The sequence below is a fragment of the Thamnophis elegans genome, chromosome 8, assembly GCF_009769535.1.
Source record: "Thamnophis elegans isolate rThaEle1 chromosome 8, rThaEle1.pri, whole genome shotgun sequence".
In the NCBI taxonomy this organism is placed as follows: domain Eukaryota; kingdom Metazoa; phylum Chordata; class Lepidosauria; order Squamata; family Colubridae; genus Thamnophis; species Thamnophis elegans.
The window spans coordinates 43,859,492-43,887,486 of NC_045548.1; the positions used below are offsets into that span (position 1 = coordinate 43,859,492).

A 27,995-nucleotide genomic window follows, 5' to 3' on the forward strand; every position below is an offset into this window, starting at 1 on the left:
TTATAGTGCAAAGAACAATATTTGCTATGGATACTGAAAACATGATTTAGATTAAAGGTAGCCATAGAATCAAAGAAGTTACTAATCTTGATCTAGGCAAGGAGATCAAGTAGAAAATGTTAGCAACTGTATTCTTATTCTCTAATAAATTGGTAATAAATTTACTAAATTTAAATTAATAAATTGGTCCATGAGTTGCAATTGTAGTTGAGGTAGCCTGTAAGTTGATTAAATAAAAAACATTCCACAAAGAAACGATACAAGCCTAGCAGTAGGAGCTGTAGTTAAAAAAAGATGTTATATCCCATTATGTCCCGTTGAGTCCTTGCTTATCAGTATGAGGCATTGCTCTTTTCAGAAATACTAGGTCCCCAATAATTAAAAGTTTGAAGAGAGGTACTTGGGGAAAAAAGAGACAGGGTATCTTATTTCCATAATCAGTATTTTGCAGATTTAAATGGTGTTAACAGCTGTAACAATGTTAGCATATTACGGTAGAATTAGCCATTTTGAATATCAGATTGAGTAAACAAAGAGACTGGTGAATCTCAATGCCTAATGTTTAATTTATGAAAAATCTGTTCTGCATGAAGTGCATTTTATTCAGAGAAAGAATGGCCATACCCTAGATAACTGGAAGCAGGGAAAATGTGGTTTCTGAAGCAGATTTATCCAATTATGGTTGATAATTAATTTGATGTATTCAAAAGACAGGATAGATGATGTGTCTCTAAAAGATCCTGCACTATAGAGATGGTACCATTAGTATCATACAACAGCAAAGAAAGGGACAAATTACATTAAAAGACTGGAATGAAATCCACATAAAGATTGCTGAGTAGTGCTGAGGTTTTGCTCAAGACCACAAGTGGGCCAGACATTTTCTGTACTGTCTCAGATGGCTGATACAACTTGGAAGAATCATAATTGTGTCATGACTGTTAGCAGGTCTCAGAGTGAAATCAGAAACACTAAGACTGAAGAAAATAAGTTCCCCAGGAACACCAGAAAGGAGGCAGTTGCTAATGAGATAGCAGTCATAGTAGAAAGCTATGGTCACAAGATTTGGAATCTGCCAAAAGGTTGTGCAAATTAAAACAGTGCCAAGAGTGAAAATCTGAAGAACAGAAAGGAGGTTTTAGACATCATCTACATGCAATTGAGGAGTCTTGAAGTTCTTTTTCAAAGACCAGGCAAAGCACAAAATTTTAGCAGTCTACTTAATGACGAGCAGAGGAGAATAAAAGATCGCTGCATTTCAATCAATAGAAATTATGGGGCACTCCCAAGTTGAACCCACCGAATAGAGTGGAAGCTGCTTTTATCCCTTCTTTCTAACCAGATTTTTGTGCCCAGTGCAAAGTTTCATAAATCGTTTGGAACTGAAGAAACTAAGTGGAACCACAGCGGTTAATAGCAAATGTTTTTTTTTTTAATTTTGTATATCTACTGTATGTCTGGATCAGATGAAGAGAACAATGACCCTGCAATTCAGAGTTCCCATACTAGCAGCAGTCTTAAAATCCTCAGCTTTGATGGGCCTGATTTGTAGGCAAACAATGCCAATGTACCATTTCCTAAGGGATATGAGAGACAAGGAACACCCATCAGGGATAGGATTTGGCCACCATATTAATATATTTGCAAAAAAGGTTATTTCACAACCTTAGTGTTAGGTTCCCCAAGAAAAGGCCATATAATTACCAAATGAGCACTATAGTCTCGCCTTCTAATCAAAGTCGATAACTACAAAGATACCAGAGAAATTAATTTGTGATTAGAAAAGCAAACTAAGAAATAATGAAAAATGAAGAGAGAAAAAAACCCTCAAGGCAAACTACTGGTAGGTTTTTATAGGGTTATGACTTGTTACAATACAAGGCTTCTTAGTTTTCCATAACAGCAATCCTCAAAGTTTGGGCTGATGAAGAGTGACTGTCCCAAAATCACCTAGTAAGCTTTCATGGCTAATGATGGCATAGAACCGGATCTTCCCCTCTCATATTCCTATCCCTGAAACACCTATAGTGTACCTGAGTTGATAAGAGAAAAGGCTCCTGGCACAGATTCTGTAGTGGAAAAGAGACTGAAGTGATAACTGAACCCACAACTAGGAATTTGGGCCCTAGGATATGCTTCCCACTAAAGATTTTCCTTGAACAGTTTGGTTCAAGTGCTGCATATTTGCTGTGTAGGCACCACAAAGAAAACATCTACAAAACAAGAAGCTCTTAAGAGTCAAAGCCACTAAGAAAGAAATTCTCTGATTAACGTGATCTTGATTATTTCTGCACCTTTCAAACTAGACTCCAGATAATGTGAAAAGTTTTTATTATTAATCAAAGATTAACAGCAACAGGCACATTAACATGAGGATGGCAAAGCCTTTAAGAAATGGCTTTACACTGAAGCTCTCTCCCAAAAATGGCTGTTGCAAATTGTAAACAGAACAAAACAGTCTTTACAGTAAAAACAAGGAAAATACAAATGAACAAAATTAAAGCACCAGTTTCTCAAAATAGATTACAGTTGTGCTTACAGTACTTGAAACTTAAAACTTACAAAAAAAGGAATGCTTGAAGATTAAAAATTAGTCCTTAAAATTTGTCCTTAAAAACATTTCTTCTTTTCACATCAAAAAAACCCAGGATGGGTAACATTTCAGTAGAGGGAGGGAATAAGTAAACAATGCACTTTTTCAATCAACAAAATTTGGTCACTTAGCTTTGTGCATAGTTTAAGGCAGCTGTAACAACCTATCAGTTCCCCTCCCCCCATGGCTGCTCATGAAAATATCACATTCTAAAAAGAATAAATTAAAAAATGCCTTTTGACTCCTTTCCATTTTCCCTTTTCCCCAATCCCAAGCACTCATATTCTCTCTCTCTCTCTCTCACTCACTCATTCAGTCTCACATTCACACACACACACTCTCACTCTGCAGCGTAAGGGGCATTTTGTACCCTTGTTATGAAGGACATGCTTTCCATCCCACTTTATTTCAGACTGGCAATACCCTGAGCTGTTTCTGGTAGTCATTCCACCTTTTTTGTTGCATGTGCAGTTCAAGTGTACAATAGCAAAAACAACATGCAAATGTTTTCACCATAGAATCTTAACATAATTTGAAGATCATCCTCTCCTCCATCCCACCTCCCTTCCCCAAATTCAGAAGTATTTCTGCTTGCTATATTGCATTCCAATACTCTGGAGTAAAACATGGCTGTGCTTTATGTTAAATGTTCCATTCCTAATGCACAGCCAAATTTGTAACCCACGGCGGACTTCTCTTACTAAGAGAAAAATGAGCTGCAGTTTCAGATTTGATAATTTAAAAAAAAAACAGTGGTTCTTTCACAGCCATGCAGAAAGGTTATTTTTGAATCTACAGTTTCAAAGTCTGTGTGTAAACATCAGTTCTTGCCCAAGGCAGCCAAGTATGGGCACTTCACATTTCCACGTTTTGGACAAGGATAGAATGGAGTCCTGCTAAATTCCAGGAAGAGAGAATCATCCATGTCATGTGGCAGTTTTGAAGGCCTTATGTCAAATCTCCTTTTAAAAAAACCAAATAATGTGGCACATACATAACAAATCTTGAACTTTCCCTGTCAAGACTTGTATTCTTTCTCAGGGTTGCATATTCAAGGTTCCATGCAGAAGCCAACCGAGGCATATGCATATTGCTCTGTATTCAGGTCTTGTAACTGAAAACCAGTTTCAAATGATTTCTCAAAGGAAACAATTGGAAATAAATAATGCTGGCATTGTTTACACTGAAACCTTGGCAGTCAAGACAGAATTTATCCTCCAACACTGGTCTGTAGGTACCAAGGAAGAGCAGTTTGTTAAGCAGATCCTGAGGTCAGGATAATTGGTGTTCCTGAGGTACTACATCAGAGTCTGTTTCCTCACATGCAGCATCAGTATCATCACCGCTGCTAGATTGTTCTCTCTGAATACCTTTCCAACTAGCTTTATTCAGTCCCATGTGGCCAAGCATAGTTTGAGACAACTTGGTGTTTGAAAAACGAGCCCATTCTGCAAATAATGGTTCCACCAAATAGGTCATGAAACCTAGAAAGAAAAAAGAAGTTATCACTTGAATATCAAAAAACCCTACTCCACAACACTGTACATTTTAAGAATTGTTCAGTATTTCATGGTTTTTATTGTACTGCACAGCACCTGCATATTACTGAGCAAATGAAATGTATATGGTGAATAAAATAAATTTGTAAATATAATGATATAGTTCTTGAGAAACAGTTTTATCATTCTTTCTATGGAGTTAGTTTTACTTTACAACATGCCATACTGTACAAACTGGCCACAGATTACATACATTCAGATCAATAGGTGCACCCAATATTTAGACTAAAGCAGAGTCATCTTCCCAAAGATCTAGCACAAGATCAAAGTCATCATGATTGAGATAGACAAATATTAATTGCAAATAACAGTCATTCTTGAACTATGTAACTAGAAAAGAGTTTCCAATTTATGGCTGAAATCTAAATATAACTGTAGTATGTATCATAGTATATTGAAGTTGGCCACCAAACACATATTATGATTAATTTAAACCATGAAGATCAGAATGGAGCATGCAAACCTATCGAAACATTTCTTTTCCCTTTCCCACCCTTTTATCCAATGTCTTTATTTCTATTTGTATTTTGTATTAGGGGAAAAAATAATAAAAATATTTCATTTCTAAAACAAATGTAAAGTATTAATAAAGAAATTGGTTTAAATTTGGCTGAGCTGTTATTGTAAAGTCTTATTTTCTCAGTTATAAATTTAAAACTACTATAAATATGTATCAAATCAAAATTAGACTGAAATTTTAAGATCATTTCAAAAAGCAATTTAACAGTATTTCAGGCAAATTATAAGGGATAGATAAAAGAAATCCTGTTTCATGACCACAGAAACTTTAAAGTCAATGAGCATAATTCAAGGAACATTAAATACACTACAATAAAAGAAAAAAAAACTTGTTTTTAAATTATTCAGACAATTCATTTCTAGATCCGTATTATATATTAATAAAAATTATGACTATTTTCCACATAAATCAGTAATTACCAATCTGGATGTTGGCAACTGTTTCTGTCTGTCGATCACATAGTGGACTCACACCTAAGCAGTATTTTTTCTCAATGTCTCCTATAACAGAATATTGTTTTAATCATCTATTATCCACAATATGTCATAAAATATTTTCCCACACCTCCAAAATCTACAGCAGACACTTGGGGACTTACAGCGCAGAATGAGCAACTGAAAGCAATGAATGAAGTGAAGAAAACAAAGTTCTACTGTGAAAGTGAAACCAGCTGTTCAGTGCTCAATGTTTCATTATGCTGCAACAGCTGGAGCTTTGAGGACCAGTCATAAGTACCCTCACTGAGTGCCACTGTAACTTTGAACAGTCACTGAACAAGTAGTTGTAACCCAAAGACTACCTGTATACTACACCTAATACAACTGTTATTATAAATTCAGCCCTATCAGCTAGATAAAGTCCATGGAACCCCAGACCCATACTTACCAAAAAATTAGCTGAAAGATTTTGGAGCGTTTAGGAGGATACACAGATACTGCTGTGTGTACTCTTAAAATAAACTTACAATTTATTACAAAAATATTTTTCCATGAAAACAGAAAGCAACACTCTCCAGTCATATGCATGAACATCTCGTGCTATCTAATATAATGGGGGAGGGGGGGGAGAGATACATGACCTATTTGTACATGTTATTTTGATAGCCAAACTGAATAAAGAAAAATCACTATTTTCCAAGGAAAGTACCACATAAAATTTGAGGTAATAATGAGTTCCTATACATGATTTGGATTTCAAAGAATTTGGCCACTAAGTTTTCTAAAGTAGAGATACTACTAAAAATCCTTTGACTCATAATCCTGTGAGGTTGGTTTATAAAACAAAATCTAATTCTTTTAGATGGAGACTACAGATAACCAACTTACAACCAAAATTTCTATCTTTTCAGAGGCTATCATTAATTCAAATTGTCATTAAGTAAATAGTCCTAAATTGAGGACTACCTATAAGTGAAATGTACCACAGAAAGAAACAATGGTGGACAGTTGTAAATAATTTCAATAAAGGTACTAATTTAAGAATGGTTTATGACCCAAATAAATATTTTATTAGAGGTTATTTTAGAGAACACAATAATGAATTCAAAAGGAGTCAAAACAGAAGCAATTTTGGATGAGATAAACAGAAGAAATGAAGAAATTTCCAGAAAAGGTAAGTATTTTGCAACAAATTAAGCTTTTGCAATGACAATTATCTATATTAACATAAGAGAAATTGAAATAAAATGAATTAAGTAAAGGAAAAACATGAGTTTGCAAACAAACCAGGGAAACCAGACATATAAATTATGAAAAAAGAGAGAAGAAAATGATTTTGAAACTACAAGAGGAAGATACTGAATTAGTGGATATCACTAATACAAAAAAGCCTAACAAAAAGCATTTCATCAATTTCTATTCCAACTTTGTATAAAAGGAATGACTTCTATCTGAAGAAAATAAAGGAAAATCTAAAGAAAGGAAATTTTTCCAAGAGATTAATATAATATTGAGTCCAAGCCTTTCTGTTGGGGGTGATGGATAAACAATTGCAAAAGAATCATCAGATTCTATTTGTGTATATGATGACTGCAGTGAGATTATTTTATGTGCAATTTCACATTGTCCACAACTCAGAATAATTGATGAACATGAAACTTGCCAAGATAGCCAAAGTGACTTCTTTCTTCAGAGAGAAAACATAATGTTTATTGTTGAGTGAAAAACCCTTAGAGACTTTTTGCATAAAATAGAAAAACTAAACTAATGATTAATGGTTTTCATGATTATGCAGGACAGATCACATAGAAGCGTCATGATGTAACATACATTATACTGATGGCATTAACCTAATACCCCAAAATGCAAGGGATTTGCAAGCCTCAATATTAAAGGTAAAAGAAGACAGTGAAAAAAATGGACTGAAATTAAATATAAAGAATACCAAACTAATGGTAACAGCTAGCTCAGCTTTAGAACAGAGAATAAAGATATTGAAATAGGGATAGCATCAGCCTTGGAAAAGAAATTCAAATGCCACAAAATCTCTATATCTCTAATGATCAGAATCACGCAACTCATGATATTCCCTATGACACGCTATGGAAGCAAAAGTTGGCATTTTAAAAATAACGGGATAGAAAGAACATTGACATCTTTGAACTTAGGTGTTGAAGAAAACTCCTGAGAATATCATAGAAAACAAATCAATAGATCATCAAACAAATCAACCCACAATTCTGACTTGAACAAATAACTGAAATTACCCTCCTCTAGACACAATATGGAAGATCCAGCTATCTGGAAAACACTCTAATGCTAGGAAAGACAGAAGGAAAGAGAAGAATAGGATGACTAGCAGCAAGGTGGATGTTGTCAGTTACAATGATAATGAATGCATCATTGGGAGACTTGAAAGAATGATTGGAAAATCTATACGTATGGTCACTAGGATTGAAAAAGACCTGATGGGAGATAACCAAACAATAAATAAAAAAAGATCTAGAAAAAATAGTGATTTATTATCCCAGCAACAGTAATTTAATGAAACCATTCCAACTTTATAGAAACTCTTGCAAATAGCTTAGGTTGCTTTGCAATCACCACAGCCATCAGTGTTTCACAATCTATGGTAATAATTCTTCACTTCTCATTACTTGCCTTGATTGAAAAATTCTTCAGTTACTTTTTCACTCCACTGTTTGCTTAGCTCCCAGGTCCGACAGGGATTACAAATATCAGCACATTTCAATGCCATCTAGCAAACAAATAAACACATTATTTAGTTCTAGTTTGTCTTAAATTTACAGTTACCATGTAATATCCTAAAATCAAGATAACAGTAAAAGATAAAGTAAATGATAATGAGTAATTAGATCAATAAGGTACATAGAGTTAAATGAAGTGTACATATTGAACAGCACTACTTGGTCTGTTGTGTGGATGCTTGGGTGGTTTAGGGGCAGGGAATTTTTTTTTGGTGGATGGGGGTGTGTTTGGGATTGTTATGTGTGTTGGGCCTGGTCTCTGGGTGTTATATGAATTTCGTTGTATGTGTAAATTGTGTATACACGTACAATGACAATAAAGTTTGAATTTAACTACATTTGAGTATGGCAAATATGTACATGAGAAGGAAATCCATTCAAGATGAAAGGCAGAAATTAGTGCAACATCAATGTAACAATGAAATATTATTGAAATATTCATACTTCTTAAAATTATATAACTTAAGTCATCTTACAGCAAGTTTTAAATAACTATCATTTTAATTATTATTAATTAAGCATCAGGGAGACTTTATATATTATCCTTTGCGGAGAATTGATATAATGCTATCCTTCCATAGAATTCTATGAAATTCTATTTGCAATAAAAATGGACATAGGAAACTTTGAAATAGAACTTCCTGTAATTAAAACGGAACACAGTGTTCCATTATTTCAATGGCAGACAATTTCTGGGAGAGGATGGGATAAAATGAACCAAAGATTGTAAATTAAGAAACTAAAGGAAATAAAAGAATTATCACATTATGGGAAGAAATTTCAATCATACAGGCTCAAAGGAAAACGGGGGGGGGGGGGGGGGGGGGGGAGAAAATGATAGTATAAATGTGAGTGATTATCATTCATTAGTACAGTTCAATCGACCTTCATTACTTCTGATAATAAATTAGTTTATTATTTTGATAAAACATAGCAATCCCTAAAATATTTTAAATATTGTACCCTTTTAAGGCTTCATTTTTGAGACCAATCATATCACCTGATTGAATTGTCTTACCTGAAATGTCAGATGTTGCCATCATGTAATAATTATATTATTTGAAAGGAAAAAGAGGCAGCCATCTTGCCTGTTAACTTATAATTAAATTATTTTGCCTTTACAAGTTCAAAAAATGTACAAGTCCAAACCAATTTCTGTAGTAAAACGCATTAAATTCAGAACAGGAACTGTGGCAAGATCTCTGATTCTATGTAGCTGCTTCCTAGCTGAACCTAAGCTAAATCATTAAAACTGAAAAGGCATTGGTTTTTTCCTTCAATATTTTACTTTAAAAAGGTTAAAGCTTTTTTAAAAAACTCTTATCGCAACATTTTTTGTTTTGAAAAATATAGATTCCTTCTGATATCTGCCTAATAATTTCAGAACATTCAAGAAATTGAGGAGATATCACTTTCTATCAAATGGTTCTGCCAGAATAGGAAAACATATACTGTTGTATTCAGTGACATGCGGTGAGCTTCATGGCTGGTGAGGCAAGCTCGAAAGCCCCGCCGAAGCCCCGGCGCTGCGTCCACCATAGAGCGGGACCCTCACCGGCCATGAAGCTCACCGCACATCACTCGGCAGTTCAAACTCTGCTCTGCAGCCCAAACTTTCTCCTCCCAGCAACTTGGCCTGTTGGACACAGTGGTGGTAGGGAGAGGAATGGGCTGGCTGGGCTGGCTGGCTGGGGAGAGGGGAGCCCTTTAAAGCCCTGCTGCCGCGTCTTCCCAGCAAGACTTCCTTTCGGCTCGTGGTTTCCCTTGCCTGCCTTAACTAAAGCTTGGCGCCCTGCCTCTGCTTTCGCTCTCCCTCCCTCAGCTGTGCAGCAGCGGCGGCGGCAGCTCTCAGCCTATGGCGGCAGCGTCACGCAGGCTGTGGAAGGAGGAGGAGGGAACCAAAGAGAGCCTCAAGCTGCATTTCTTCCTGCAAAGCCCTTCGGGCGTCAGGCGGAGCTCGGGTTGCCCAATTCTGTTCCTCCCTGGTTCAAAACTACGGAGAGAGGAACTGGATTGGGCAACCTGCGATCACATACACACATACACAGAGAGAGAGAGATTCGGCTCCGTCCGGCGCTCATTTGCAAAAAGCCCAGAAAAGGAAGTCGGTCGGGGGCGGAGGAGGGGGGGAGACCCATCGGAGGAACCTCCTGACCTGATGCTCCCGGGGCCAGAGGAGGGTGGTTCTTCCCCGGCCAGGGCTCCCCAGGAGAGGGCGAGGCGCCCCTACCCCATCTGCCTACCGCTCAGGAGGGCTGTTTCTATCTCGGTGCTTTCATGGAGAGTCAGCGAGAGATCCAAGCCATCCAGCGAAGGCTCTTCGAAGGCGTTCATCGCGGCTGGAGCTGTCCCCAGCACCCCTCGCCCCCTGGCTGAAGGAGCCCAACATTATGGGGCAGAAGATGGGGGGGACTTGGAGGAGGGGGAGAGGGAGAGGGGAGGGGGAGAGGGGAGGGGGCGGGTGGAGGAGCCCCCTTCGGGGTGATTCCTGTCCTCTGTCTCAAGAAAAAAGCCAGCCAGGCAAATCCATCCAACCAAAGAGAGGCTTTTACTGGGCCTGCGCCCCACAACCATGACCGTCCTTGCGCCTCAAGCCGCGTTTCTTCCTGCAAAGCCCTTTGGGCGTCAGGCGGAACTCTCGGGTTGCCCGAAGGGCTTTGCAGGAAGAAATGTGGCTTGAGGTGCAAGGACAGTCCTGGCTGTGGGGTGCAGGCCCAGTAAAAGCCTCTCTTTGGTTCCCTCCTCCTCCTCCTCCTTCCACAGCCTGTGCGACGCTGCTGCCGTAAGCCGAGAGCTGCCGCCGACGCTGCTGCACAGCTGAGGGAGGGAGAGCGAAAGCAGAGGCAGGGTGCCAAGCTTTGGTTAAGGCAGGCAAGGGAAACCGCGAACCGAAAGGAAGTCTTGCTGGGAAGACGCGGCAGCAGGGCTTTAAAGGGCTCCCCCCTCCCCAGCCAGCCAGCCCACCCAGCCCATTCCTCCTCCCGCCACCACTGTGTCCAACAGGCCAGGTGTCTCGCGTTTATGGCGGACATAAACACGATATGCCTGGCCTGTTGTGACACAGCGGCGAGAACGTCCCTGCCGCCTCCACGCTCCGCCGCCTTGACCCCCGCCTCCACCGCTGTGAAGAAACACACACACACACACTCCTCACAATAAAAAAAATTACAAATTAAATTACAATAAATTTGAATTCCCCCCCCTCCCTCCGTCCGATCCATATCTTTTCCAGCTGTGGAAACTCTCTCAACTCTCCTCTTGTCCGCCCAACGTAAGCATGCTCAATGTAAGCGTGCTCATAAGGCATGATTCTCTGCTCCCCAATCAGGAGGCAGGAGAATCAGTGTCTCCTTTGCATATGAAAGTTTTTGCTTTTTAACCCTTTCTTAACTTTTAAAAAGCGAAAAATTCCTTATGCAAAGGAGGCCCCGAGTTCTCTGGCCTCCTCCTATAGTTAACACTGAGAGCAGACACCAAGCCACTGTGACTTGAAATCTGGTAGCAACTACCCTAGCTTTAATTATTTTTTTAAAATTATTTAAAATTCTTTCCTTTCCCTCAGGAGACTGGTGAGGCCCCGCCTCCCTTGCCTCTAGTGACTGCACGTCCCTGGTTGTATTATATTTGCAATAGGAACAAATAAGAGACCTTAACTTTCAGCCCCAGGAAACTGTATTTTTATAAAAACTTTTAAGTAAAGAATCAGGACTTTTTCAAACCATATATTACAAGAATACTGTTTACCATAATTTCTTTTCCATCTAAGATTCATGCAAATTACCTGAAGGACAAGATGCCGATGATCTTCCTCTAATAAGCATAAGTCTTCTTTGTCCAAATGGGTACGAAACAGGGATAGATATTCATTCTGACGGCTAATATCAGTGGCGAGAATCAATGCCCCTATTTGGCTTTCCATCAGCTGCCTGAAATTGGAGATAATAGGAAAAAAATCCAAAGCAATAATTAGTAGGTAAACGCAAACATGAATCATTACACAATATTCAGCTCAACACTGATTATAAATTTGCTATGTTTGAAAAACATGGAATTTAAATTTAGTAATTCAAAAATGTAACTCAGATCCCTAGGTGCATTCAAGCCCACCCTCACCCCCCCCACACACACACACACTGTCTTTGAAGAAAAATATAGGAAACCGGATACTGCCATTGTGATGTGTGCCACAGAAACCACAGCCCAGGTTCTTCTACATTGCCTGTTCTACAGGAATATATGCCACCACTTGATTACCTCTCTTTTATTTAAATTTCCAGGGCACTCTTGAAGCTTTATCTGTACTCTTTGTTAAATAATCAAGGTAAATCTATTTCTCTAAAGTAGTAAGATTTTGCTGTATTACATGTAAGCTTTGGTTGCTAATAATTCTTTTTATTGGGGGACAGTCTTGTGTTGTTCATTTTTACTGATTGTATTCTATTGATCAATCAAGTTCTGTCTATCTATAGGTGCCTTCCAAATGTTTGGGATTAGCAATGCAGTTTGGGAAAGTTAATCCAAATTATCTAGATATTTAGACTATAACTTTCTACATCATTAAAAACAATGGTAGTATAGATGAAAGTACCATGAATCAAGAATTATTGTTCATTCATTTTTCTTAGATAGTCCTCTGTTAACAATAGCAATTGGGACTGGAATTGGGTGTTTCAAGTGTAACATCACATGATCACACCATTTAGCAACAGCAGTTCCAGCACTTTTGGTTGCCACTGCCACGCACATCCCACATGATAATCAAGCATTTGTGACCTTATGCCAATTTCTCCATTGACTCTGCTTGTGCAAAGCAAGCACTAAAATTTACAGATGGCAGTCACATGATCATGGGACATTGTACTTGCAAATGAGTTGCTAAGCAACTGAACTGTGATCATGTGACTAGAAGGATGTTGTGACAGCTGAAACTTTTGGGAACTCAGTCCTAAGTACCATTAATTCAATGCAAATTTGAACACTCTGAATGAGAGTGTTGTGAAAGTCACCTGCATTTAGCCTTATTTATGGGAATGTAAAATTGCATTCGGAATTATAATGCATTTTTTTTAAAAGTACAACTACCTTTTATTACAATATTATCCATTTTAAATCATTTATTCTGTAATGTATTCTCCATTCTGTAAAAATTACGTTTTTTTGCAAATCTGATAAATACCTGCTTTCTAGTGACATATGTGCAAATAATCCAGACTCTCTCAATAACCCCACTGCAGATCGCCAGTGGTGATTTTCTAATACTGAGGTATTCTGAAATTAAATAAAAGATTATTGGTATTATACATTCTTTGAATCCTGAGCTACATATAACACGCAACATATTATACTGATTTTTAAAGAAGGGAACACAATCCTATTAATTTTCCAGGATAAATCAGCCATTTTTATCAACCACACATTTCTTTCCTGACTTCTCTTTATTGGCGTCACCAATTACTCAATTATTCAGCTGATTTTTAACTTGAAGAATAGCATTTCTCCCATAGCCCAGATAAGAACCAGAGCATGCTTTATTCCAGTGTAAACATGCTTTCCTGGGTTTTGCTAATAGCTGAAAAGGCAGGCAACTGTTCAGATGCAAGATCGTTAGGATTACCAAAACATCTTCTCTGCCCACTTTCGAATAATAATAAAGACTATTTTATTTAAGTAGGGATTTTTTTTTTAAGTAGCCAGACTGATTATATATCTGCTACTATCACCTTGTGCCAGAACTTTCAGGCGCTATTTTTTGTACTTGGATTAAAAAAAAAAAATCCACAGAAATGATCATTTCTTTTTTAAAAAAGTGTATCGTGAATTCTTTACACACTTTATTAAACGCTTTAATTCTTTTGAATAGAACATAAAAAGGTTATTAGATCAGTTCATAAGTTGATCCACTTCAGCATTCTGTATCACCAACCATGGACTGTATGAAACACACCTCCTCCCCTCTCCCAATTAACAGTAGGTAACACATGCTGCCCTTGATTCAAGAGTAATAAACATTCATCAGTATTAATAGCTACTGACAATATTGTTTCTCCATAAATCTATCCAGGCTACTTTTAAAACCATCAAAATGGGCTGGTTTTAAAAATAGGTGTCACAAACTCCTTCTGTCAGTCCAATATCCCTGCATTTGGTTTCAGTATATAGTCTTGGCTTCTAACATTGAATGAGAAAATGTTCTTTCTCTTCATGTTAACTATGCCATGATGATTTTATGTATTTTTTATCGTATCTCCCCTTCATCTTTATATTCCACGCTGAACGGCCGTAATTTTTTTCTTGCACTGTGCTACTCTAACATTAGCACTTAGACTTATATACTGCTTTACAGTGCTTTACAACACTCTCTAAGCGGTTTACAGAGTCAGCATATTGCCCCCAACAATCTGGGTCCTCATTTTACTCACCTCAGAAGGAGGGAAGGCTTAGTCAACCTTGAACCTGGGGAGATATGAACTGCCAAATTTTAGGCAGCCGGCAGTATTAGCCTGCGGTACTGCACTCTAACCACTGTGCCACCGTGACTCTTATTAATTACTTTGGTTGCTCTTTTTTGCACTTTTTCTTAAGATGCAGTGATTAAAACTATACATTACCTCATAAGATGAAATAATCAAAATTATATAAAACAAGTGCAACCTCAATGTAATTTTTAAGGGTAGCATTATATCCACAGTTCTATTTTCAGCTCCCTTCCTAATAATTCCAAACACGGACTGCTTTTTTTTTAATAGCAACTGCCTGCTGATTTGACATTTTCTTCAAGCTGTGTACTATGGCGTCAAGATTCTTTTCCTGATCAATCACTGCTAGTCAGATCCCATTAAAAGACAGAAGTCTTCATCTTCTACTTACCTTGTATAAAGTTGCTAAATAATGGTTTGTTTTAATAAGAAAAGGCTGATTAACACCTGGATGATCCAAATCATGAGTGGCAGCTGCAATTAAACTGAGCAGAATATCCCATGGAGTTAGAGATTGGAAAAGCTGCAATATATAAATTATGACCATATGAATATCTATTACTGATACTTCCCAAAAATGTGGCTACCATTTCCAACAGTTTAACTATGGCATCAAGTTATTTCTCACTTTGATTGCATTTTAGTTAGTTCACAGAATTCTTTGGTGTTTTTTTTTTAATTCTAGGGCTAGTAATATTGAAACAATAAGTATTGGTTAGTTTTTTTCTTTACAAATATTCAATCTCCCATAATTGATACAATCCTGATTTCGACATTCTTAAAAGTTTCAAAAGTATTACAAGAACTTTTCCCAATTGGATCCCTCCCAATTTGTACTGAAAATACTCCAAAAACTCCAACCACTATACTCAATATATCTGCAGGAAATTATATAAAAAATAATCTATGACATAAAACAAGCTCTTTAAAAAAACCAATTAAAGTCTATATTATCTTTTTCTTAATGTTACTACTGCCACTAGTCATCAATTTCTTTTGTAATAGCAATTACAAAATGTTATAAATACATTAAAATAATTAATGACAGGACTGTTTTTTCTTTTACCTTGGGTTCGTTTAAATAACAGTGCATGGCCTGAGTCACATCAGCAGCATGAACTGCATTGTGGTATGGGTTGTGGCTGTGATAATCTTCTTGAACCATTACTACGAGTGAAAGTAAGTATTAATGTGTGGAGGAAAAGAAGAAAGACATAACCCCAAAATATTCCCTTCTGTTCTTGATTCATATCAATTAAAATGACAATAGATATAATATAAAATGTGATAAACTTCAACAATGGTTTAGCAGAAAAATTCAAATGAAGGCAACCTTTAAAACTTTCAGAGATTTCTAAACATGCTTGCCATCTCTAGAAAATAAGATTTCTATTCATTTTAAAAATTCAAATTGGAAAAAAATTAGGAAATTGCCTGGCATATTAATGTTTCTAAGCCTGTAATAAATATGGCAATGATTTTAAATATCACTAGCTATTGACTGTTGTAGACATAAACATGAAAAACTCCAATACTGTCTAAATAAAACTGAACAGCAGAAAATTCAGAAAAGCATTGCCAATATCAATCTAAAATGATAATATCCAAGCTAAAATGAATACTGATTATTAGAAATGCTGCTCCATTGACTTTATGCCCATAAAAGCAAGCAGTTTTTTCTCCTTACAGCAAGTTATGAACCACAGAACATTTCATTGGAGGGGGGAGAGGAGTTAGAGGAAAATAATGTCACATTCAGGGGCTGCATACTAGTGGTGGATTTCAAAAATTTTTAGAACCTCTTCTGTAGGTGTGGCTGTGGGAATGGCTTGCTGGCCATGTGACCGGGTGGGAGTGGCTTGCCAGCCATGTGACCGGGTAGGCGTAGCCAACTTGTAAAATGTGGTGAAACTCACTTAACAATGCTCTTGCTTAGCAACCAAAATGTTGGCTCAGAAACTCTGGCATTTGAAGCACGCAAGTCTTAAAGCTGTCAAGTTACAAGACCCTTGCACCCCTAATCCTTTAGGGGAAAAAACCCCAGAGGTGTCCAAACTTGACAGCTTTAAGACTTGTGGACTTCAACTCCCAGAATTCCTTCTCTCGCTCTTCATCTTGATGATATGCTGACGGGCGGGGGAAGGGAGCTGGAACCGGTTCTAAACGGCACTGTAGATTTGTGGAACCTCTTCTATAGAAGAGGTTAGAACTGGCAGGAACCCACCCCTAATGCATACTGACAATAAATGCCCAAAACAGATTTTTAACTTGTTATAATCACGAATGTATTGTTTTGCTATACTTGGCATCTAACCAAAACCAAGCACAGTGAGCCATGGTTAAACCTTCAGACAAGAGATTATCAGGAAATCTCAACGTATTCAAAAAGACAAGCTATATCCCAGAAGACAGTAAAAAAACAGCTGTTTCCATATTGCTGCAAATGTTTCATGTAGTCACTCAGTACAGTATCTACCTCAAGGAAGTTTTTGCGTAATTTATTTGACTTGTATAATCCTGCATTTTTCAGTGACTAATTTACCAGAGGATGCCAGTATACAACATACATTTATATGCAGATTTAAGTGCAACATTACCACAGAGGCTTTCTAGCAAAGTGTTTCATTTTGTACTATTTAGCACAAGTGCTACAAAACATCCAGAATTTCTTCAGTTGTGGGTTTTACTGTTTTTCTAATCACTTCTTCAATATTACAGTACTGGAAAATGCTGGTCACCTTAATGTACCTGCAGTTATTTGAATTGCTCTGCAATTAAGGCAGAAGAGAGGTAATCTAGGTACTTGCCAGCGTTATTAACAACCACTATGACAAGGTCTTCCAATTCCTCATTAATATTTTGCAAACTACTTTTAAAAAAAACATTTTTTTATCTTCATAGGATGAATTTACCTGTAAAATCTGCCAAATATATTGCGACACACCTAGGAAATCACTATATAGAAATATCCAGGATTACACAATCATCTAATTTTTTTGTTTAGTTTCCCTATTTTCATAGGTATTTTTTTTTCTTTTCTCAAGTTGGACAATATTCACACAGAGTTATCAATCCACAATATAGATACTTTTCTCATTTTATTAAAAAGGATTGCCGCAAATTAATGAAATGCATTTAAAGAAAACACTTAATGGGAATGTTGGAACTTAGGAAGTTTTTACCTAAAAATCTGCGCAGCTTCATTGTATCTAGTTGGAAGTATTCTATAAGTCCATGAAGATTAAACAGGTGAAAAGTTAATGTCACCAAACTGTTTCCTAAAAAAATACATACACAAAGAAACCATGTTTAATAGGAAGTAGACAAGTCTGTTTAAACAATTCTATTATACAACACACATATTTCTTCTTTGTATCTGTAACTAGAATATAGTTCTCAATGTTTTAATTAAGACTTCTAATTTTTAGTGCTTTTATATCAGCTAGTGATTCAGAAATCTATCACCCCGTACTATAAAAAGAATCCATTAATTTTCAACAATCCCTTTACAGATAGCCCTTGTTTACCAACCATAACTGGGATGGGCAGCTCTGTTGTTATGTGCTGCAGTCGCTAGACAAAAAACCACATTGAGTGACTCACCATGACAATAATCATGTGACCACAATTTTCAATTTCACTTCTGCATTCACCATTAATTCTGCTATTGGAAGCCAGTTTTGAAGGTCGCTTTGTTCGCACGCATGCCACATGTTGCTGCACATGGGCAATTGACTGAAAACAGTTCTGCATGCGCAGAAACATGCCGGCGACGGCAAAAGAGACCGGGGAACCGGTTCAGGGGCATGGCAGGCTTGGGCCGTTGCTGGTTCCAGCGACCCAGGCCACCATACCACTACCGGCTCAGCCGAACGGGGCCGAATCAGTAGGAACCCACCACTGAGCTTCTCCATTGACTGCTTGTCAGAAGGTCGCAAACAATGTTTGTATGACCCCAGGACACTGCAGCCGTCATAAATACATGCCAGTTGTCAAGCATCTAAATTTTGATCACATGATCATGGAAATGCTACAACAGTTGTGTGAAAAAGGTCAAAAATCACATTTTTCAGTGCCATTGTAACTAAGTGAATTGTTGTACATCAAGGACTACCTGTCACTAATACTAAACCAGGTGAATTAGCAGTTAACTTGATGTGAGACTTTTGTCCAGTTAGCAAAATAAAATTAGGAAATATTGAAACAAATTAAAAATGTGATGGAAAAATATTCTTCCCTGTTATCTCAAGTATAAAAGGGGAATTAGTCTAGCTTACAAATGATTGTAAATTATTAATTACCTTCAAGGATGAAATTGGAAGTTCTATCTGATTCCTCTCTCAATAGTTAAAGAGTTTACTTATTTATTCACCAACCACAAAACAGGAAGTCCCCTACACATATTTGCTACTTTTCCAAAAATATCTATTCCAACCACTTATTCAGAATTCACCCATACCAATTTGTTTATTGGCTGAATTACTGGTTGATCACTTTAGCCAATGGGAATTTGAAGTCTATACATCTTAAAGTTGCAAAGTTGCAAAGTTGCCAACTTTGAAAATCACTGATACAGAACATCCTGCATAAAGCAAACAATATATTTGTACAAAGTAGTTCATCTGTAAATCTGAATGCAAGCTTAAATTCTGCCTTACCGCATTCTGCACAATCCTTAATACATGATTGCCTTAATACGGGATCAGAATTTTAAAAAGTGAAGGAACTAGCCATTTCAAGTTTCTTGAGCCACAGACTTCTTACTATAAAATCCCTAGAGAGATATTCCTGTACTTATTAGGCTAAAGCATAACTGGAGCTATGAACACACTCTCTAGACTTCCCTTTAACTTAACAGCCTATTAAATTATTTTATAAATTTTAAGCTGAATATGCTTTTAAACTCTCTTAGCATTTTCCCATTGTGCATATGAACACCTTTTCAACAGCCTGTCCCACACAAGGACATGGAGACAATCATGTATACATGCTCCCTTATCAACCCTACATGTGAACTGAAAAATGCCAACATGAGTTTAAAGAGAAAATTTATTTTCAACTCTATAAGCTCAATACTTAACTTACCAGGCTACCTGATTTCATGTCTGAAAGAAGTAGAATATTAGTCAATTTATTTTGGTAGCCCAACAATCTAAATGAGTTTAAGTGCAAATACAGCAATTGCTCAGTTTTTATAGTAGTATCTTTAAAGTAACAAATGGAATCTTACCGTTTGTTAGCCTGTCAAAAAGGAAGATATCAAAATTCCAGTTCCCAACTTTTTCTAGCATACACTGAAAAGCAAAAGAAAACAACATTTTATTTGCGAATAAAAACCACTTCTTTCCAAATGCTATATATCTGAATAATTCTTACTGCAATGTTATTTATCTATACAGATTCTGAAAGGAATAGTAATCAGAAAAGCAACAATATGCCTAGTCTGAGACCACATCATTGTTTTGACTTGAGAAGTTCTAGAACAAATCATATTCTTCACTAATAGATCAGCAGAATTGCAACTGCCTTCTTACACCAACAGCTTTCTTTCATGAAAGCAAAATATCTTTTTTTTTAACCTAAGTAGACCAATATTAAAATGATCAACTATTTCTAAAACAAAGCAAACTCATCTAAACCTTACTATGGACAAAGCTTTTGCCTACTGCTTTCCATGCGCCACCTAGTTAGATCTATTTTTATGTGGATACTTTTCTAGGCACAGCTAGAAGGCGAAGGTCCTGCTTTTGTTGCAGAGGGTGTCCTTTGCAATAGCCTAACAGCAATCAAGCCAATGATCCTTGGTGGTCTTCAGGAAAATACTTAAACATGATTTTCTGGACAGTTTTCTCCTAAGTTTATGCATTATGCATATTTTATTACATTGACTTGTTGTTAGTGCTGACTTTCAGTGTTTTAGTTATGGTTACTTGTTTTTAATTATAGATTTTTTTTTTATTACAATGCATATTATATAAATTGATGAAAGCTGGCAAATTGCAGAGGGAGAAGATAAGCAGAAATTTCACTTCTACAAGTCTGGAACAGATACATTATCAACTGTTAACAAAAATTGTTTATTTATTTGCATACCTTAATAAAAATTACTATTTCTTTTAGAGCAATGTTACAAGATAGCTGCAAAAACAAACCTTAGCTTGTCCATTGTAATCATCGTCTAAAATGTTTGAAGAATTTGGAAGAGTAATACCACGGAAGAAACGGGAAGATCTCAAGTACCGCTGGAAACTCAGTAACCTTCGGATATTTCTTGCAGACACAGAAACTTCAAATTCAGAATTTGCTATACGGGAGGGAAATAGTAAGATTTAAGTTGTAAAATCCTTTTCTAAAACTTCAAAAGCTGAATCTATAAGGACAATATTTATTTAAGGAAGAACAGCCAAACATATATTTCTGCCCCCCCCCCAAGATGTTAATTTTCATCATTGCTGACCCCTGGTCAGACTGACTGGGACTGATGAGAACTGGTGGATCGAAAGTTCTCATCTGGACTTAACTATTTTGATTTTGTTTGGTGATCAGATAAGTCATCTCATTTATTAAAAAAAAAAGAAAACGCAATATAGAATAATGAAGAATAGTTAGGGTTTGACTGTAAAATAACCTATTTATATCTAGGGAAAGGAAATTTTCTCTTCTTCAGCATTCCCTTGCCAGCCGTTCAAAGTACATATGGATCAGATTTTCAGGAAGGAACTAATGCAAGCAGCCTTTAACTCCCAGTCTAATTAGCAAAGTGTCAGGAACATGTCTTTCATGAGCAAATTTTACTTGATGGATTTTAAGGTGCAGCATTTAAATCCCAAACAGGACAAAGCAATAGAGAGTATTATTTAGATATCTAGATCACTTTATGCTATAATTGTCATTCAACTGTAATGATGCTATTAACATAAATGTATAAAACCCTATTTATTGCTTGAAATCTACAGTGAATGGATACATTCCAAGGCTTTTAGTGGATAAACTATTGCTGTTTAATTACTGTGAGTGGACTAATCCTAAACCTTATAAGAACAATGGTTCAGACTAAGTTCTGAAAATAACCTTAAGCTTGGCCACACAATAACAAACATTAACGACATACTCGGCCAACAACCTTGATAGTTTAGAATTCACACAATAAAACTTAGGCATAACCCTGTGTAATCTGGCAGTTTTATTATCTGCAAAAAGATTCAGCCATAGAAAACCCTTATTTCTAAAATGGACATCTTGCATTTTCTATTTGTATTCCTAAATTTATTTGTGAGTTTTATACCCACTGCAGCCTTGAAAACAAAAACATTCCTGATACTAATGAAATAAAGAGTATCTAGCTGTTAAGATCTTTAAGCTCTTATTTTCAGATATCACTAAGCTTGTTGTGATACTTCTGCAACATAAAAGTAATAATACCCAAATTTTTCTTGCATTTTTCAGACATGAGAAATTGGGCCACAACACTTTTAGGAACTAGCCATTCACAAAGCCATAATCTTCTTATGTTGCCTGAATAAAATGATAAATGGTGACTTCGTAAATAAAACTGGGGGAAGTGGAGGGAAACTAGAGGTAGCTCTCATTTAGCTACCATAATTGAGACTAACAACTAAGTCATAAAATAATTGATACGTGAAACAGCGAATGTGTTTATTAAATTTATGATCTATCCAAAGCAATTTATGATCTTACCTCTGCTTTCCTTTGCTTTACAGACTTGTGAAGGCTGCAAATGCAAAGCTTGGTCATAAAGTTACTTTTTCACTACAGTAGTAACTGCAGATGAACAAGGCAGTTGCTAAATGAGGAATATATGTACTATTTTTAAGTTCCATGAATTAAGTTTCTTGCCAAATAATTTAACCCCATGACATACATTATCCTATACCACATTTAATTGTATTCAATCAGTTCTTTCAAAGAAAGGCAAAATAGAAGTGAATACAAAATAAATATAAAATTACCATTCTTAAGAAAAATTGAGGTATTTTTCATCCAATATATCAAACTCTTACACCTCAAAATAAATACACTCATCAAACACTGTATAGTGGCTTGGATATCAAAAGCATAATCCTGTAAATAAAGACATTAATTGCAAGCAAGACAGGTATCTTCACAAGATAAGTTCACATTCCTTTTCCAATAGCACTTTAAAGAGAAATCCTGACACTTCCCCCCAAAAAATTCACCTCTTTAAAGAAGCCATGAGCTGAATAAGGAGAAAAACAGTTTGGGCTTTTAGAATGTCTTTTTATTCTAGAACATGTTTTAAAAAGATCCACAGAACAGAAGGGAAAATTCAGGTTTCCAAACTAATAAAAATAATGAATTTCCAAGGTTGTGTTTCTGATCAAATTGACCAATTCTTCTCTTTTGGGAAAGAGAAGAAGAAAGTATATGATAGCAAGAAAAGAACACGGTTGACCAAGTTGATATATATCAGTTAAAAGGAAAAGGAATACTAGGGAAAAATAGTCCACATAAAAAACTAATAATTTTCAAAAAGTTTATTTTTGAAAATGGAAAAATCATTTCTCCATACAGACAAAACTAAAATTTCAAATATTTCGGAAGTGAAAAGTGTCCATTTGTTTTAGTACACTCAGGTGTATTTATTTATATATGTATGTATCATCTTTCTTCTGAGTTTTAGGATCAGCTTATGAAAGGATTGTTCTCCATTTTATCCCTGTCCTGAGGTAACCTGAATGGGAGAAAGTCATTGGACTTGGGTCACACAGTGGATTTTTGTGACTGAAGATGGACGTAAACCTGGCTTTACCCAAACCTGTTTCAACATCTTAGCACTGCAATATATTGACTCCTGCAGTGGGTTGTTAACCAGTTTACTACCGGTTTGCTTGTGCTCATGCGCACAACACTTCTGCACATGCACCGCCACTACCGGTTTGGCCAAACCAGGTTGAAATGGGAACAACCTACCTCTGATTGATTCAGCTTCCTTAATACTAGTTCCTTAACCTTAGCAGTTCTTACTGTACACTGGTATATCCATGGAGCTATCATCAGGAGAAAAAGAAATGCTATGATGAACACCATATCTAACCACCAACAACCCTTTACTCCCCCTGGCCCAATAATTTGCAAGCAATAAAGGAGAGTAAAAGCAGTGAGACTAAAATTTTATTCCAAAGACCCAAACCACCTGGCCAGAATTTGAAGTGCAAGAAACATGAGATTAGTTTCCAAAATTACTAGCATGTAATCCATATATAGATGTGGGTTTTTTCTTTTGAGTTTGGGCAGGAGGGCCTGGCATTCTATGATCTACGGCAGGGGTGCCAAACTTGCAGCCCAAGGACTGGATGCATCACACACTGGCCACATTCACCCCTGGTTCAGCAAAAGGGGAAAAGGTTATGATACATCGCAAGTTTGACACCCCTAATCTATGAGATTGTGAAAAGTTGGACACAACTTAAAGAATGAATACATTTTTTCCTTTAAATTCTATATGTATCATTCAGCTACTGGTATTAGTTTTTACATTATGATTTAAGAGCTATGTGTCAATTTCTAAGTAAGGCAGGCTGGCCATCCAAATGGCCAGGTTCGTAAATTAGCTCACATAAAAATATAGGGCTAAATAAGGGTCTGATCAGAATTTTCAAACTTGCTAATATCAAATGAATGTATAATCCCTTTCAATTTCCTTTTCATTTAAAGAAATCTGTAACAGAAGATTGGAGAATCTCATGGATGGAGGTAATATATAGAGATAAGGAACATATGAATTCCACAAAAAAATTGTCTACCTATAAATAGGGATCTCAAGTAGGATAAGACCCTATTCCTCAAGCATTTTTATGGACAACTCTGCAGCTAACAAACAATAGTATTAAACTACAATGGAATGTAGTTTAAAACATCCTGGCTTTTTAATATTTAGAAACATTTTAAAAAGAATAGGACATGGCAGATTATATCTTGACATGAAACACACAAAGCTTAAATAATGTATATATTTTGTAATGATATGAACTGAAAGTACCAGTTTTCAATTAATAGTCAGGTATGATAGTTTAAGCTATTTAGGCTACAATTTTATATGCACTTACATAGTGAGAATAAATGCCACAAATATTAGCAGGATTAATTTCTGATTATATGTAAGTGCATATGTATATGTAGGTATATATTTACTATTAAATTAATAGAATTCAGAGATTAGCAATACTATGAAGTTAAGAGCAATATTGATCTTCCTTAGATTTTTTTTTGAAATCCTTGTCAAGTTATTGGTAATGAGAAAGTATAGGGCGCAGGGCAGTGGTGGATTACAGGCAGTACGCTCCGGTACGGGCATACCAGAGCTTGCCCGGAGCTTCCCTTTCCGGTACAGTGCTCCAGAGGGCTCACCCGCTTGCCCGAGTTCCTTACCTGTCCTTTAAGCCTTTGGCGCTTCCACGCACACGCATGGCGCATACGATGCCTATGCAAGCTCCGCTGAGCAGCTGGAGCGTCACGGAGGCTTGCAGAAGTGTCGCAGGCAAGTACAAAGGATGTGCACGCCGCATGCATCCATGTGGGTGATGCCGGGGCCGTTCCAACCGTACCAGTTGTAACGGAATCCAGAACCCACCACTGGAGCAGGGAAAACATAATATTTTGGTTTTATTTTAATATACTAAAAATAACTAAATTAGAAGTTTTAAACCTTTGGTTGCCATCTCATTTCAAACATGTGCATATATACTGGTAAGTATAGCTTTACACTACCGTTTTACTCCTTATCAAGATTCTTCAGGTAATTTCCAAAACTCAAGATATAACAATTTCATCTGAAAGGCACACACATTAAACTCTGCTATTATGCCAATGTTTCTAAAATCCAATCTAATATAGAGCTATCAGAGACAAACAATGTACAAGTATATATGGATTCAGTCTGATAACAAATTTACATGCATATGGGTGGTGACTGAGAAAAGACTACAGCAATGGTAGGAATCAGAACAAGCTCTAACAAGTTACAATTATGGGGTGAGGTATATAGCTACTTTCCAAACAGTATTAATCTTTGAAATACTTAAAGTTCATCAAATTACATATTTAAAAATTCTGTGTAGATGTATAAAATGTGTATATTAGTCACATGGCTACATGTTCTTTATTGCCCATTTTAATCTAACCCAAAAGATACCGTTAAAATATAAAACCAACAGAATTATATTCCAGGTAGAAAGCTCATATGAGCATATATTACTTTAAATAACATTATCTGTCCTGTTTTTTGCTATTCATAAGTTAACTAGCATTTCTAGGGCTGATTTTTTAAAAAATTTTTGTTAATAGAGCAATCAACTACAGATACTTCCTACATTTAAATGTGCTATCACAGCAATATTCCTGCCAAAGAACAATGAAAAAGCTTATTTTTCCATCTTAATAATAAACTAGAAATGTAAAGATGAATGACTTAATATACTGTCCTGTGGTTATCATTCACAAGATCAATACAGCACATACTTTGTACATAGGATGCTAAATTTAACACCCAGGTTTCTCAAGGTAGAAATAAGAAAGATCACAATCTGAAACCTAGAAAAAATGTATCAATCTTCCTAGATATAGACAGTATTATGGTGGGAGGGGGGATGAATCAGTTTAATGAAGCTTCACATAACCAGTTAGCTAGCATAACGTTCACATTAATGCACCTAGTATAAGTAGTTGGGAGTTTAGACCTTCCAACTTGGTACAGAAAATACAAGCAAATCTTACTCCTTGTGATGTATTTCAATTGCATGATTGCCTTCTCTTTCTTTTAGGGCTCTTTACCCTCTTTATTTCTAGTGTGAATAAAGGTCTTTTAAACATTTCAGCAATGGCTCTGAAAGTGGTTGCTCTCTAAACTGTTCCAGCTTTGCGGAAGGGGAGGGGGGAGGGAATGGTTCCAGGTGCCCGGCAAGTGCAGTGTGCACTCAGTTCACCTGCACATGTGGCAGGCAAGCATGCCCAACATTTGCACAAATGGCGTATGTGCACACTCACACAAGTGGAAATGCGCCCACCATTTCCATGGCCTGGTTCTTGAATGCTGACGGCCCACTCTAATTATTCATGTACGAATTATGTTTGCCATTTCTTGTTATTATTTATAATTAAAATACAACTCTTGTTAAACTACCTGTTCTTCAGTACACATGAATATTGGAACAATTAGATGGACAGAGGAAGGAAGGAATGGATCAAAATGAGACATTAAATACCCACTTTCAATCAATGATTCCAACACAATCTTGGACGATTCTAACTATAGTAAGATGAATGCAGATAATGGTCACTCAATTTACCTGAATCAGAAAAGTATGTCAAGCAACCTTATTAAGCCAGAATCTTAATTCAGTGCCATATGGTGTTACAGATTGTGTACCTTGTTGAAGGCTGGCAACTACAATTTCACAGTTCAGACAAAAAGAAAAAGGAAGCCATTGTTACTTCCTGCTTTTTTCTAATACCAGTGTGAATAGATGAAAGAATTGTATTCACGAATAGCTTCAGGACATTTCAGTTTATTAGATCAAATATAATAGAATGAAATGGACCCATGAGTAATGTGACATCTACATAGAGGATAGTATTCCCAATAAGTAAACTAGTTTCAGCAAAAAAAGAAAACTGTACAAGAGTGTTAAAAACATCTCTATATAAAACAGTCCCTTTGGAAAGCAGCATACAAATAGTCCTCAACTTATGACTACAATTGTGTCAAGAATTTCTGCTGCTAAGGTGATTGTTAAGTGAGTCACGCCTGTTTTTTTGCCACAATTAAGTGATTTACTAAGATTAGTTAATAAAACCTGTATGGCTATACGCGCAGGAGCCAAACACAAATGGAATTCTTCATTACTGTACTGCTATTAAATACTTACAGTGAAAAATACGGAAATCAATGTATGGATGAGAACCTCTTCTCTCTCTTTCAAATCCTGCCCGACTTCTTACTCGTACATCTCCTGGAAATAGGGTCAAGAGTGAAATATACCATGTCGAAGAACTACAGAGACAAATGCAACTGACTACAGTTGCAAGGTGTAGACGTTCTGTTGATGTTGGGTAACAATAATACTACAGCACCTTACCTTAGATGCAATTTAACAAGTTTGAATTTTTTTTTCAAATATCCAATTCCCTGCTTGTGATAAATTCCTACCTTGTCATACACAATTCACTACATATGTATTTAAATTTAAATATATGTCAAATTACCATAATGACAAAAATATAATAAAGAAAAATATCAGAATTTTTTGTTTCTCTTCAGTATCAAATCATTTTTCTAAAATATATCAGTTGAGTAGATTTGTAATGTACAGTCATATATTTATAATTTTCAAAATTATAGTAATTGCCATTACAATATATGTTCCACTTGGTTATATCAGTCATTAAAATATCAAAATTAATATTAATATGAAAATTACTGCATGTATTTTCTCCTTCAGCATCTTCTATAATAATGTTACTATTTATACTGGCAAAAAAATATTTTTTTTTTCTTCCATTCAATCATTTCATTTTTAGACGCTGCCTGGATAACCCCCCAAAATTTTCTTGAAAAAGTTTTTCAGAAGTGGTTGCCATTGCCTCCTACCTAAGCCAGAGAAAA

General features: G+C 36.3%; 1 protein-coding gene across 2 annotated transcripts in view; it reads right to left on the reverse strand.

Annotated features, from left to right (window-relative positions):
• Positions 1 to 586: 586 nt before the first annotated feature.
• Positions 587 to 27,995, reverse strand: part of PDE7A (phosphodiesterase 7A) — a 44,142-nt gene continuing 16,733 nt past the window's right edge. The window contains exons 3-13 of one of the 2 annotated variants that reach the window (XM_032222787.1): positions 27,259 to 27,342; positions 20,506 to 20,657; positions 19,584 to 19,647; positions 17,536 to 17,631; positions 15,420 to 15,520; positions 14,745 to 14,876; positions 13,054 to 13,145; positions 11,659 to 11,803; positions 7,771 to 7,867; positions 5,092 to 5,172; positions 587 to 4,077 (exon numbers count right to left, since the gene is read on the reverse strand). In XM_032222787.1, coding sequence (XP_032078678.1) covers positions 3,866 to 4,077; positions 5,092 to 5,172; positions 7,771 to 7,867; positions 11,659 to 11,803; positions 13,054 to 13,145; positions 14,745 to 14,876; positions 15,420 to 15,520; positions 17,536 to 17,631; positions 19,584 to 19,647; positions 20,506 to 20,657; positions 27,259 to 27,342 — 1,256 coding nt within the window. In that variant the 3' untranslated portion in view covers positions 587 to 3,865. The remainder of the gene's footprint in view (positions 4,078 to 5,091; positions 5,173 to 7,770; positions 7,868 to 11,658; positions 11,804 to 13,053; positions 13,146 to 14,744; positions 14,877 to 15,419; positions 15,521 to 17,535; positions 17,632 to 19,583; positions 19,648 to 20,505; positions 20,658 to 27,258; positions 27,343 to 27,995) is intronic. The other variant, XM_032222788.1, reaches the window with a different exon arrangement.